The sequence below is a fragment of the Myotis myotis genome, unplaced genomic scaffold (assembly GCF_014108235.1).
Source record: "Myotis myotis isolate mMyoMyo1 unplaced genomic scaffold, mMyoMyo1.p scaffold_m19_p_4, whole genome shotgun sequence".
NCBI lineage: Eukaryota > Metazoa > Chordata > Mammalia > Chiroptera > Vespertilionidae > Myotis > Myotis myotis.
In genome coordinates this window covers 26,872,741-26,888,374 of record NW_023416346.1, presented here as the reverse complement: position 1 = coordinate 26,888,374, position 15,634 = coordinate 26,872,741, and the positions used below count along the sequence as shown (strand labels likewise).

Here is a 15,634-nt window from a genome sequence, read left to right as displayed (position 1 = left end):
GAAATGTATTTTTCTTGAATTATCTCTCTAGCTAAATTTTATTTAATAATTTTTTATCACTCTTTTTTGTATGCCATGTAGTCTCAACTTGAATAGCTGTTGGGATTTCGTTGGGTTTAAATATTAAATAAGTCTTGAGAAGCATTTAGCTAGTGACACACTGTCATAAAATCAATCCAAACTTTTGTCTTCATTTGTTTCTTTCCCTAGATACCAAGTTCCCACTTTACATTAGTAAGAACGAAAATGAAATATGTCTGTTACTGGTGGATTAATTTATCACTTTCCTTGAAACTGGTGAACCCCAAAAGTTAGACAGCAATTGGAAAATACTGCCATTGTCTGTTGAGAAGTCTATGACATTTCAAGGCAAGAATGAATGTATGGAAGAAGTTCTTTACTAACAAAAGGGAAAGCCTGGAAGTGAATGATATGGGTATAATTTAAGAAAGAAAAAAAAAACCTTTACGTAACGTTTTTGCTGGGAGAGAAGACTACGAAGCACATTTTCCAGGAAGTGTGGGCTGCGATGATTGTATGCTCTTAACTAATTCTGAGTAAGGTGGCCACTTTGACAGTCTTCTCATGCTGCCTCTGTCACCTTCTCGAGCAGAAGATATTTCAATTCTAACACAGCATGATCGAAACATACAGCCAACCTTCTCCCCGACCTGTGACTAGTGGACCACCCGTCAGTATGAAAATTTTCATGTATTTACTTACTGTTTTTCTTATCACCCAGATGATTGGGTCCGCACTTTTTGCTGTGTATCTTCACAGAAGACTGGACAAGGTAAGATGAAATCTTTATTAACTAAATTTGGGGTCTTCAATTTCTGGGTTGGTTGGTTTAGCTCTACTCAAATGGTGGACAATGGTAAGAACCAAAACCAATAAATAGTCTTGTGGCATAATGTTTGTGCCTAGTGAATGAAATCTCATATTCTTGTCTGTGGTCAAGAGCTTGGACTCTGGAGTCAGACTGCCTGTGTTCAAATCTTGACTCTAGTCTACCCTCTACTAGCTCTGTGATCCTAAGCAAGTTATTTTACATTTATATCCCTCAGTTTCCACACCTGAGAAATTGGAATGATAATGGTATCCACTTCATTGATTAAATGAATTTAGCCTTATAACGAGCTTAGAACAGAGCCTGGCACAAAGTAAGCATTATGTAGGCATTGCGTATAATTGTTTGCTAAAGTTTTGTTTAAAAAGTAAACTACTTTTTATCATGCAAACAATTTTTTTAATTTTAAATTTTCAACTACAGAAGGAGAATATCAATTTGAGCTCAAATTTCATAGTGCTTCATATTAACATAGATATGGATAAATCCCAGAATTTGCCTTTTAGTAAAAGTGGCATTCTCTGTATAATTGGTCAAATTCTGATTGTAGTTGCAAGTTGCAAATTCTGATTGTAGTTGCATTCTCTGTATAATTGGTAAAATTCTAAATGTAATCTAAGATGTTTTACATTGCTTGGTTAGACTTATAGAAGCAAAAGAGTAGAGTAATTTAGCAGGTTGTTTTGCATACTTAGGAAAAGATAACCATTAGGATTTATCCTGTTTTGTTGCTCCTATCCACTTTCACTGAGGGGAATCATTGGCGGTGTTGACAAAATATCAATCATAAACGAAAAGGAGAAATTTGATCAATTATCCTAAAAGTTTGAATGTGGAAATTGTGGATGTACAGTATCTGGAGACTGTATTTTCTCAGGATTATTTAAGTATCTTTTATTGGAATGCCAACCTAGATTAAGGCCATGTGATTTTCTATCAGAATAAAGTGGGGCAGTGATGTTTGAGGTAATTCAATGGGTTACTCAAATTTTAGCTTTCACTGCTGAGAAAAAAAGGGGGTGGTTTTGGTCTGGTTGTGTTTGGCCTAATGGTCTCTGCCAATCAAAGCCTGGACATAAGCTTAGACTCTACAGGGTAAATATTGACCTGGGTAGACTCAAATTTAATGTAGCATTTAGGTGTGCTCTTAATATCAGTGAAAGTCACCGGCTAATTGCATCTTGTTTTGAATCCTAATATTTAATCTTAAAACAAGAAAATGGCAGAGAATTAGTTGATTATACAAGTGAATTCCATACATTCTAAGACATTGGAAAATAAAATATCTTGTTAACTTTGGAAATGAAAGATGATTCTTTAAAAATTCAAATGTTTTCTGCAAATACTAAAGTTAAAAAGAGAGAGATGTAATTAGAACTCGAGTTAATTGACACACATTGCAAATTAACATCTTCATCACAAACACTAAAATGAAGTGGGAAATTTTCTCAGTAGAGAAATGTTTGCAGACTCTTTATAATGAGTGATCACTACTGGAGCAATGGGGAATATGACAATTATAGAATGTTGCTGCTATAATACATTTTAAAATTTACACTTTGTGATTAAATTGCATTAGAATAGCTCTGATTTCCACCTAGAGTTACAGATAATCTGACATTTTAGTTGCTGGCTTTTGTAGATTTTTTGAGCTGTTAATACCAAATATCAATAATTCAGTGTACCTTTTTATTCCCTATGCATATCTGCAAAAACCCTCCTCCTATTGTTGATGCTGTGGAAATGAATGTAGCAGCAGACATCATCAGTGCCATTCTTTAGAATTACATGTCTCATGTCCCTGTTATTTTACAAATAGATAGAAGATGAAAGGAATCTTCATGAAGATTTTGTGTTCATGAAAATGATACAGAGGTGCAACAAAGGAGAGAAGTCCTTATCCTTACTGAACTGTGAGGAAATTAGGAGCCAGTTTGAAGCCTTCGTCAAGGTAAGGAGCTCAGTTGTTGGTAAAAGTGTCATTGAACAGTTTTAGTACTTCTGTTGGGAAACTGAAACATGACAAGGTAAAAGCTTAAACATTTGTTATTTACACATACATAGTATGAGTATAAAAAAAAGAAAAGAAAAAAATGAAGCCAAAATCCTATGTTAAAAGGATATGGTAATTTAGAAGTGTTCATTCATAGGAATGTTCTTGAGAAGGACAAAAAAGACTTTCTTAGGGAAAAAACACACTTTCATGAACACATTCACACATACATATAAGCTTATATTTGCAGCTGCCTCTGGGAAAATTTTGAAGTACACCAAGCTTGTTTTTTGCATTTTCTTATGTTCCCATCCAAATCTTGATGCCTTCTCACTGTGCAACCATTTTCCAGAGAAGTGATAACCATTTGCTGCTGCAGTGTTGGCAGGCCACAGGCTAAGATATTGCCTTTACTGGAGTTCATAGAGACTTCTAAAGATGGATACATTCTAACATGGCATGAAGGAATGTTTCTCTTATGATGGAATTCCAAGTGCCATGAAAGTCAGATCTTTTCCTTTTATTGTGAGGAAAGGTGTGGGGAATGGATAATAGACCTTCTCAGTGCCGCTCAAACCAAACACCTTGTAATACCACTTGCTCATAAAACCAGTTCACTCTAGGGCCAATAAAAAGGTACACTGAATATTGGTATTTGGTATTAACAGTTCAAAAAATCTAGGGCCCGGGGTAGAGAGAACTTGAAGCTTTCTAGACCAGAAACAGGTTGGTACCCAGCATGAAGTCATATAATGGGTACCTCAAATAAGAATTTTTAGAACATTCATTGAGGATGTACCTACAACATTAATTCCATCCTCATAGACAAAAGATCTAAGGGCTTTTTCTCTTGAAGCAGAATATCACGAATTCTTTCTACCTGTTTCCCTCTAAGAACACTAAGTCATATACCTTTAGCCCTCAGCCCACTTTGGGGTCATGAATAAGAGGCAGCATTCCACATTGAAGGCAGCTCTGTGCCAGGTGGGTAGGTATTGGGGTAAACCAAGAGGAATTAGTGCTCATATATGGATGATGTGTTATTTAACCCGGGATTGAAGGGCTTAAGATCTTACTTCTGAATTTATTCCTCTCCTCCTATATTGTCCCAGATTTGTAATTTAATCTAGTAGTGAAGACTCTAAGACAGTGGTTCTCAACCTTCCTAATGCCGCGACCCTTTAATACAGTTCCTCATGTTGTGGTGACCCCCAACCATAAAATTATTTTCGTTGCTACTTCATAACTGTAATTTTGCTACTGTTATGAATCGTAATGTAAATATCTGATATGCAGGATGTATTTTCATTGTTACAAATTGAACATAATTAAAGCATAATGATTAATCACAAAAACAATATGTAATTACATATGTATTTTCCGATGGTCTTAGGCAACCCCTGTGAAAGGGTCGTTCGACCCCCAAAGGGGTCGCGACCCACAGGTTGAGAACCACTACTCTAAGACCTTCCTTATTTCTGAGCCATCTAAGGGAATTAGAATGCAGCTCAACTCTGTTGCTGGCTTTTAGGTTCTTTATGCTAATCTGGTTTTAATGTAAAGACTCCTAAATTTTTATTTGTAAGGCGTAGAAATGAATTTATTTTCTGGTTCTTTGAGGCTTCTGGCCAGTATTACAGGGTACTGGTAGGTGTTGCAAATTTAAATGTAAATAAAGCCACTTTCAAAACAATGGTTAATAATCCCAATAACGTGTATAATGTGCTCACTGCGTGACCTTGGGCAAATGACTTCACCTCTTTAGACCTCAGTTTTCTCATCTATAAAATGAGAGGGCTGAGATTATCTGTAAGGGCACTGCCAACTTTGACATTTTGTAATTATGTGATCAGTCTTACATAGTTTTCTCGTCACAGTCCCTCCAAAGGCAGTGACACTGGCTCTTGCTTTATTGCTCCTCTCTTCCTTACTGACATTTTTACAGTTGAACTGCCAATTCCTCATGGCTTTATTTCAGGTCAGATATGTAAAGCTTCCCAAATCAACTACCCAGGATAGAAGTAAGAAAAATAGCTCGTTTGGTCTCTCTGCTTATGCTTACATAAAAACACACACAAAAAAACAAACAAGAAATGAACAAACAAAAAGACAACAGCAACAAAACACACAACAGCTTCAAAGTTTCATATTCTAAAAAGGCAGAACCTCTTGGGCATGTAAACTGGGGCTCCTGACATACGATAGAGGAAGCCCAGTGCCTCTACTGCAGTAGGGGTGGAATCTGAGTCAATGTCATCTGTACCTATGATATGCATGATGGTGAGACACAAAGTCCTCCACAAATTCAATCCTCCTCCAGTGACTGAACCCCACTCCAATATCCATCCACCCAAATTTCTCATTCTAGAACAATATTTTGGACTTTTTTTAACCTAACATGTCAGCTAAATAATAACCCCAAATTAAACTTTTATATTCTTAGCTAACATTAGCAGTCTTTCTGGGTCAGAATCTGAATGGTCCAGAACAACCTAGGGTTTGAATTTTGAGTACTGAATCATAGAACTTGAAGAGGTCTTAGAAATCATCAGATCTAATTATCAATACAGAACTTTAATTTTCTCCTCACTGTCCCTGCCAAGTTGTTCCCCTATTTCTGTTTAAACACCTCTAATAACAAGGAACTCATCTACTGAAGCAAGTAGCACCACGCTGTCACTTTGGTGGGACAATGGGATTATGTTAGGGTAGTGGAGGCAGCATCATGAATAGTGTAATTTCACATTAAAACTTACTACTCACACCCTCCCCAGCTTGGCTCAGTGGATAGAGCGTCGGCCTGGGGGTTGAAGGGTCCTGGATTCAATTCCAGTCAAGGGCATTTGCCCGGGTTTCAGGATCGATCCCCAGTAGGGGGCATGCAGGAGACAGCCGATAATGATTCTCTCTCATCATTGAGGTTACTCTCTCTCTCACTCTCCCTTCCTCTCTGAAATTAAATTAATAAATATATTTTTTAAAAAACTTTCTACTTATGCCCTGGCCAATTTGCTCAGTGGTTAGAGTGCCAGCCAGTGCACTGAAGGGTCACAGGTTTGATTGCCAGTCAAGAGTACATACCTTGGTTTCAGGTTTGAGCCCTGGCCCTGGTCAGGGTTTGAGCAGAAGGCAACTAGTCAATGTGTCTCTCTCATCTCTCTCTCTCTCTCTCTCTCTCTCTCTCTCTCTCTCTCTCCCCCTTTCACCCTCTCTAAAAAAAAATCAATGGAAAAAAAATATCCTCAGGTGAGGATTTTTTTTAAAAAACTTACTACCCACTCTACACCATGTTAGAATGATTAGTTCCATGATTGCCCACCAATTCCTGAGATGTCTTTAATAGTGTCAAAGCATTTTTTTTTAAGTTAAAGGTTAATTTGTCCATACCTGCCACAAGAGTTCCCACTGAGAGAGAAATAACTAATCCTAGATTTTCTGAAAGTCAGCTTTAAAAAGTCTTTCAGTTGAGGTGGGGTGTAAAGCAAGAAAAAATGCTCTGGGGCATGTGGCTGGGGGAAAGTTCTCGGAAAGGCAAGGTTGGGTGCATAAAAGACAAACTTTGCTGACTTCACATTCTCATCTTGTCTGGGCCCTGACACCAATGCAGCCACCTAGCTTGAAAGTATCTCAACCTCCATCATCACACTCCGTTTTTTGAAAAGACACTAAATACTCATTTGTTTACTTGTTATCTCACAAACATTTTCCTGTTGCCACACTTTCACAGTGCCACACTTGATGCTCTGTGACCTACGTGAGCTTTTCAAGGTGCAAGTTCTTCTTTTCTTTTAATTTTTTTTTAAAAGTTTATTTTAGAGAGTGAATGAGAGAGAGAGAGAGAGAGATCAGTTGTCTCCGATCAGGGATGGAACCTGAAACCTAGGTATGTGCCCTGACGGGGAATCAAACCTGAGACCATCTAGTATGATGCTCCAAGCAACTGAGCCACACTGGACAGGGAGAGGTACAGGTTCTTTTAACTTATACCCTCACATCTGGCAACTGATCTGAGTCTACAAGAAGACAATCGATAGTTACAACACTAATTCCTTCTAGTGGAGGAATGAAAGGGAAGAGCCCTGTATAAAATTGATTCTAGTAATGGGAAGGAGCCCAAGACTGATTATTACAAGATGTGAAAATACTACTGTCTTCCTTTCTTGTGTTTAGAGTACAGGGTGATGATGTGAGTTAAACCTGGCCTATGAATGTGATCTCACAGTTTTGACTCTTCACTTCAGCCTCAGAATCCTTGGGTGACCTCATGCCAGCCAGTTATGCCCTTGAGGCCTTTTATTCAATATCTTTAAAATGGCAGCAGTAGCCTTTATTATCTTCTGACCTGTGTTGGTTGCTGTCCCTGTTATACTCTTTAAGTACCTCTAACTTTCCTTCAGTTGCCAAGTGAGAAGAAACCCCTAGAGAAGTGTTGCATTTGCCTTTGAACATCAGAAGCATTGGGAGATGGCCTGTGTTTCCTATATACATGCTGATTATTCTAAACACTGGGGTTGGCAAAAGTAGGTTTACAGTTGTGAGTAGTTGAGACACAGTTTATTATTGTATTATTATTTATTATTATATTATTTATTTGTATTATAACTGTAAACCTACTTTTGCCCACCCATGTACATGTAGGCCACACAAGGGCACACCACCAGCAACAAGAGAATCTCCTCAGCCCACTGAAACAACAAAATAAAAAATGTTGAGATTTCTTCCCACAATCAAACTTACTGTTACCATTTTCTGGGAGATTTCAGACAAATTTTATTCTAATAGATATACACCAGGCTTTATGTTTAATAACATTCTATATACCAATTCCCAGGGTAGAAACATTTCCCCATTCAACATTATTTGCAAATGCATGTCAAAACCAGGGAGGTTGGGGTCATAGGAAGAGTCAGCATAGTAGCCTCTAGTCTAGCGAGAATGCTGGAGTGAAGATAATGAAGACCAGACTCTGCTTCCAGGTCTGCACCTCAGTTTTCTGAGCTGTCAGTTCATCTGTCAGAGCCATTGGCTCCCAATCAGTATGATATTAATGACAGGATCTAAGTGTATATGATAATCCTTACTAGAAACAGGCAGCAGAGTAAATATTGATACCAAATTGAATAATACCTCTAAAACCCCACAGAAGAGACCCTGTTAAAATGATCTTTTGCAATGATTCTTATTTCAGGATATAACGGGAAATGAAGTGAAGGAGAAAGAAAAAAACTTTCAACAGCAAAAAGGTAGGTTGCTATTTACCAATTTCTATGCATACTTAAAAACTAAAAGGAAGCTTTATAAGGCTGATTATATTGAGTAACCCAGTGTTGTATCAGGGAACTTTTAGCCTTGGAAATAAAACTGGAACACAATCAGATGGGTTCCTTTAATGTTGACAGTACCAAGTATGAAGAAATTCCATTATTTTCAATACCTTGATCAAAGCAACCATACCACCTAAACAGGATAAGATGATAAGAAAATCATCATTTGGTAGCAGTGGCATTCACTGCTCAATAAGTTTTTCATGGGGAACCATGGCCAGTGGAGCCTCTGGAATCAAGGAATGAGTCAATGTGACAATATTCTATTCTTTGCCTTGTTCTTGATATGAGAGTATCTGGAACATCTCATGGTTTGAAGGGGTCTTGATGGTTTTCAAATCCAACACCACAACCAGGGCACAAATCTCCTTCACAACAGCAATGACCATCTGACCTGGCCTCTGGTAGAATATGCTTAGGCACCTTCTATCTCATAAAGCAGCCTGGCCCGTCTTTGAATGGGTCTAATAATTATAAGTTTACTATATTACCTGAGAGAAGTCTTTTTTCCTCTGGAGTTGAATTTTGTTCCTGTACTCTCCACTCACTGGAACCAGTTCTGCTCTATGGGGCCATATGAAACAAAGTATAATTCCTCTTCTACACAGCAGCTGTCCAGATGTTGAAAACAGTAATCATGGAAGCCTTTTCTTCTCCAAGCTAAACCTACCAAGTACCTTCCACTCTTCCTCTTATGATCCTTTCCTAGTTACCTCCTTTTCTGGATGACTCCCTAATTTTCCCTGTTCCTCTTAGAATATAACACAATAACTCCTGGAGTGACCTGAGTATCAGAAAGATGAAAAGTTGGTAGATGGATGTTTTTAGAGAGACTATTATATCACAAAGCCAGTGAAAATGATGGTATGGGTTTTGTAAATTTAATACACACAAATGCATATGCCCATACAGGGTCGGGCAAAAGTAGGTTTACAGTTGTGAGCACATAAAACACAGTTTTTCTTGTATTATTATTTATTTATTATATTATTTTCCATATGTCCAACTGTAAATCTACTTTTGCCCCCACCCTGTGCATACAGAAATACAGATACTGTTTTCTGAGGCAAAGAGCATACTCAGAGCCTGCTTTAATTATTGGTCTAGATGCAAAGGATGATCTGATTTCCATGAAGGTTTTGTCTTTAGAATGACTCTAAGATATATTGAGTTGAACCATGTTATCTATTAAGTACAGTAAAATTTGAGGAAACATTTCATGTGGAGGCTGAAGTTAATCATACAGTCTGCCTAGCAGTCTTCAGAAAAATGATAAACTTAACAAAACTTGTAATTTAGGTCATGCAATTTGACTAAATATTTATAAGGCATTTACAGAGTGTCTGACACCAGACTCATTACTGGACAAAAAGAAACTTCCACACAATCTTTGCACTTAAGCAATCAGCACATCTAATTAAAAAGCAAGCCTTTTACATAAGAAACAATTAGAGATAGATACAATAGTTTGGCCAATTAATTGACCAAATCAGATACCATAAGCATCTTACTAGCTAATTGTGCAGACATGACCTTGGGGCCCACTAACATTCCCAATGGATGGAAGTTGTTCCTAAAAGCAAGACTCAAAGTATATTTTAATGCAGACCAGTACTTTTAGCCTGTATCAATCTATGTGAAGTGGAGTTGAGTACTGAACAACTATAAGAAAAATAGAATCAGTGGAATTAGCCAATTCAATCATTCAGATTTTTTAGAAACCAACTTTTTCCACTGTGAGAAGGATTTCAAACCATTCTACCCTTACTTTTACATAACCTATTTAAACACAGCCTCTATTACACAGATGTGGAACTGAACCAAATAGCTCCATGGGCAGTTTTGCATTACTTTGGCCTGACAGTTTGTTTTTTGCTTCATTGTAGGTGATCAGGAACCTCAGATTGCAGCGCATGTCATAAGTGAGGCCAGTAGTAAAACAGCATCTGGTAAGTCCAAAAGCATCTGAGCATCAGCTATCCAAGGGGGAAGGCTAGGATACTGATGCAATGCAGCCAAATGATTACGTTCCTCTCTTCCTCTGGGGCCTAATCTACAAACCTACTCATACACCTCTTACATGTTCTCCTTTGTCTTCAAAGTGAGCTCAAATGTAAAGATGGGACTTGAAGGGACAAAAGGAGGTGGGAAGCAATAACGATGTTCTCATTATGTTCTTGTTTAATGGCTGATTCTAAATGATGAATTACTGGGTGAAGAGACCATTATTCTGACAGCATAGAAGAGATGGCAGGTAGTGACTTGACTGTGAACGTCCCTCATACTAACCCTTCTTCACTGTGTGTAAATGGGCCTCAGGGGGCATTTCCTGCCATCTGTCAATTGATGTATGTTACCCCAGCCTTGCATGGGGGCCAACCTCAAGGAAATTAAAAGGTAAAATCATTTTGCAAAGATCAGTAGGTGCCAGGATGTTAGATTTTCCAATGAAGTAACAACAGACAACATACTGTAATCTTTTCAACTCTGAATGACTTTATTTCCATATACGTTCTGCCATTGTTCTAGCCCTTAGATCTTTTTCCCAAATCTGTACCTCCTGATAGCTGGTGCTGGAGAATGTGTCACATCTGATAAATGGATGGAAACACACACGCTAGCATAAAATCCCCCATTTACATAAATGCAGTCTGAAAGCATCAGAGAAGTCTTTGAAAAATTCAGCACAGTGCTCTGGAATGGAGTTCTAAAGAGTGTGTGTTTGAGAGAAAAAGAGAGATGAGAAAAAAGGAGAGGAGAGAGAGGGGAGGAGAGGAGAGGAGAGGAGAGGAGAGGAGAGGAGAGGAGAGGAGAGGAGAGGAGAGGAGAGGAGAGGAGAGGAGAGGAGAGGAGAGGAGAGGAGAGGAGAGACAGCCTCATTTCTAAGGTGCGATTTCGATTTCTTAGTGGTTATACATGGTTATCGTGAATCATGGTATGGGAGTAAGAGCAGTGGATAAGGAGTTTTGAACACTGAGGCTCAAGAACCATGACTACCACTTGCTGGGTGACCTTGGGCAAGTCTCTTTACCTACACAGCAATTTCCTGCCTCACTTCACACAGTGACTCTGAACATGAAATCAGCTAATGTGGAAGAACATTGTACTGTCAAGTGTTATACAAATGTAAGGTGATATTACTTAGCTTTCTTCACTGTAATTTAGATGTCACAAAGGTGACATAAAGTCCTTCATTCATACCAGTATTCCCACAATATTTAATAATTCTTCCAAGTACCCCTTTCTTATAAAATACACTTACAGATAAGAGAATATCACAACTATATTGACATATCCAGGGTGGCCATTCACATGACACCTTCTCATCCAGATTGGATAATAGCAACAGAGATACCTCCTCAAAAATAGCTTCCCATCTGTATATAAATCTTTGCCCTTGTATATATCTCATGATGTTCATATTCTGCTAAAAGGACCATTATTGGTATTGGTCCTAGTATATTTTATGGTCTGCATCACAGTAGGATCCCAGAGGACCAGGTGAGAAAAAAGTAACATTCCTCCCCCTACCCCAGTCCCAAACCTCTAGTTCGTACTTGCTCATGCTGCTGCAGATTTGACCTACATCCCACAGCAAGGCTGAAAATTAGATTATGACTTATAAAAATAAACTTAGTGGATGAAAAGATAGGGAGCCTGCACTTTTTTTCTCAATTGGTCCAAAAGTGAAAACATCATAATAAAGTACCATTTCTGAAGTGGTCTGGAGGGACAAAAAATCAGACATTTCAGGTGCCTTTTTTATATTAAAGGATGAGTCCTAACAGGTTGGATCTTGCACCCTGATAGGCCTAAGACCACCAAATAGGATTTTTTTTAAAGCTCAAGGGAGCAAATACATTAATACTGTTACTTCTCCCCAACCCCCACCCAGCAATCTAACTCTCTGTGGGAGCTGAGATTTGAAATCAGGTGCACACACTACTTTGAACCCACTCAACATCTCAGCCGAGAAAATGGCACACTGTTGGTGGGTACTCTGGTTTAGCCACAAGAATACATGTACTTTCAAGTTGGTGGCGCCCACTACAATGGGAGATCAAAACACATAGTGAAATGACAGGTTTATTTTCATACTTCCTTGCCTAATTTTAGTCCTTGCTGTGGGAGGCAGGTCAGGTTTGCAACAGCTTGATCAGGTCGGAAGAAATGGGGTCTTTCCTTTTCTCTGTGCAGAGGCTGAGCTAGGTAGACCAGCAATTCTTTGACTTTGTAAAATTTAAGGAAAGGAATAAATAAATATTAATATTAGCGAGGATTTTGCTTGAATATTTTGGAATGCATAATTTATGATGTGTAATTTTGAAATCATTCACACTTTCTGAAGTTCAAGGACAAATAAGCTTTAAGAACTCTAAAGGGAGAAGGAAACTCACTATGCTCTGTTACTTTATTTAATTTTCACAAGTCTCTAAAATGTGCTGTAATATTAGCCCAGTGTTGCAGATGAGAAACTAAAACTCAGAGATAGATTTGCCTGTGCTTGAATAAAGCTTGGATTGGAACCAAGCTTCATTTGACTATAAAACCCATGCTAATTTGTCAGCCATAGCTCCTTCATAGACTTAAGGCTGAAAGGGTCCTTAAAAGTCCCTATTGCCCCAAACTTCCATTCATATATGAAATTAGTGTCAACATTAAACTATGTTTTGTTAGAATGTGAATCATGCTATGCTTCATCTCACCACAAATTTTTCTCCTCTCCATTACAGTACTACAGTGGGCCCAAAAAGGATATTACACCATGAGCAACAACTTGGTAACCCTCGAAAATGGGAAACGGCTGGCTGTTAAAAGACAAGGACTCTATTATATCTATGCCCAAGTCACCTTCTGTTCCAATCGGGAAGCTGTGAGTCAAGCTCCATTTATAGCCAGCCTCTGCCTGAAGTCCACGAGTGGATCTGAGAGAATCTTACTTAGAGCTGCAAATACCCACAGTTCCTCCAAACCTTGCGGGCAACAATCCATTCACTTGGGAGGAGTATTTGAATTGCAGCCAGGTGCTTCAGTGTTTGTCAATGTGACTGATCCAAGCCAAGTGAGCCATGGGACCGGCTTCACATCTTTTGGCTTACTCAAACTCTGAACACTGTAACCTCGCAGGCTGCCGCTGAGCAGATGCTGGCAGTCTTCATAATACAGCAAAGCAGTTAAGACCACCCCCTGTTGAACTGCCTATTTATAACTCTAGGATCCTCCCCATGGAGAACTATTTATTATACACCCCAAGGCATATAGGGCTGCAATAAGTGAAATATGGGGCGGGTGAAACCCAAAGAGGCCACGTTCCCTATGAGCTTATATTCTGAAGCAGCAACCTGACTGATACAGACATCCAGAGATCCCTATGAAAAGACAAGGCCATTATGCACAGATTGAATTCTGAGTAAACAGCAAATTATTAGCCAAGTTAGTTTTTTAGTTTTGTTTTGCCTGCAGTGTCTTTCAGTGGATAATGTATTTGATTTATCAGTGAAGATACATAAGGGAAACAAGGAACCTCAGTTCACATTTACTTATGGTTGATTCTGGGTCCCTGTGTCACTGATGAAAGGAACAGGCTCTAGAAAGTCTAATGCAGTGGAGAACTAAAAAACTGTCCCCCCACTAGCCTCCCTGACACTCATTTATTCTCTCTCTCCCCCCCTTCCATCCCTCCCTCCCTCCCTCCCTCCCTCCCTCCCTCCCTCCCTCCCTCCCTCCCTCTCTCCCTCCTTCACAGTGTGAGACTGTTGCTAATCAGTTATCTTATTTCAACCTTGTTCCTATCTCCACCACTGTAGATGGGAGGGGGAGCAGAGAGAACAGCTCTGAGCCTGCCCACTCCTCAAGAAATGAGTGTATTTAAAGGAAATCTATTGTATCTACTTGCAGTCTCCACTGTTTCCTGGGTGAACTTGTCTTTATCCTGTTATTTATTTTTTAATAATAAAAATCCCTTAACATTATTGTTGTTATTTAGCACCTGAAGCTTAGGCCAGGTTTGGGGAGGAGGAATCATTTGGAGGGAATTTTCCTAACCTTTGTGATGTGTTCATAAACTAGATAAACTTGGTTTTCAAGCTTGTTGCACCACAAAATATCACTCCCTGAAAGTCTGTCATAGCCTTTTATAAATGACATGGAAGCTTACTCAGTGAAAAAACAATCTGGGGTTTTTTTTTCCAGCTTGCTCTGGAAAGGTTTCAGGGAATTGAAGAGAGACTTTTTTTTTTTAATCACAGCTAAGTGAAGCTGGAGGGAGGACCTTAAATGAGAAACAGTTGCTTATCTTTTTAATAGCTGTCTAGGTGGTGCCAGCTTAGGCAAGAGGATATAGTGCTGGGACAGCTGGGGGGAAATATCAGTCCTCAGTCTTCCACTGAAGTCAAGGGGGCTATTTCTTATCACCACTAATTGAGGAATTTTCATGTAAGAAACCCAGAGTACCTTTTGTCTTTATTGACAGAGTGCACTGCTTAAGACAAACACCACATGTTCAAGCAGAAAAGTACTACTGTAGAAAAATAAAGGAGAGTGAGGAGAGGTGGGGTCAGCTCTTGGCCACTGCCCCTACTCTTCAGTCCTATGGACCACACACAGTCCCTTCTTGGCTGAGTGACTTTGAACACTATAGAGCATGACTTTCTAACACAAGGCCAAAATCATGCTAGACAAACTTTTTCCAATGAGAAAATTTTGGTATGAGCAGGGGTGACATTTATTGATTCAGGGTCTTAGTTAGCAATATGTTCACAGTAGGGATGGACAAGAGGCATTACCTCTTTAGTATGGTTCATAGAAAGGGAATACAGGTACAGCCTGAACATATCTTTTATAATCTGTACTAGAGGCCTTGTGCACGAATTCGTGCATGGGTGGGGTCTGGCCAGCCTGCCCAGATTGGGGCCGATTGGGCCAGGCCAGCCAGGCAGAGGGGCCACAGGTGGTTGGCTGGCCAGCCCCGGCACTGACCCGGGCGGGGGGGGGGGGCGGGATCCAGGGGAGGGCCGGCCAGGGGGAGGGGCTACGGGCAGTTGTCCTGCTGGCCCCACCCTCTGGTAGATCTCCTAGTTGAACTCTCAGTCAAATTCCCAGTTGAGGGGACAATTTGCATATTAGCCTTTTATTATATAGGATATACTCACATCCTCTGATCTAAATATTGCCCCTGCACTTTACTTCACTTTCTTCTTCTTTGGAAATCATTATCATCAGACTATCTCTACCTCTAGTAACCAAGTTGGTAATAGTATCTGTTATTAGAAGGAATGCTATTGATACAAAACTACATTTTCTAGGCTATCTCCTCTGTTCCCATGCTTTCCACCACCCTCTAAATGCTGCCTGCTATAGCTACAGCCCAGAGTTTTCCCCTAAGCTTCAGCTTCAAATAGCCAACTGCCTTCAGCCTCTCAGACTGCTTCTTTATGAGGTCACCTTATACTTCGCAAGAACTCCAGG

General features: G+C 39.4%; 1 protein-coding gene across 1 annotated transcript; it reads left to right on the top strand.

Moving 5' to 3' along the window:
- Positions 1–205: 205 nt before the first annotated feature.
- On the top strand, positions 206–13,613 carry CD40LG (CD40 ligand). Its single transcript, XM_036306207.1, has 5 exons — positions 206–793; positions 2,670–2,801; positions 8,032–8,086; positions 10,054–10,116; positions 12,901–13,613. Exons 1-5 carry the CDS (start codon positions 638–640, stop codon positions 13,275–13,277), a joined length of 783 nt encoding a protein of 260 aa, XP_036162100.1. The 5' UTR covers positions 206–637; the 3' UTR covers positions 13,278–13,613.
- Positions 13,614–15,634: the final 2,021 nt, after the last annotated feature.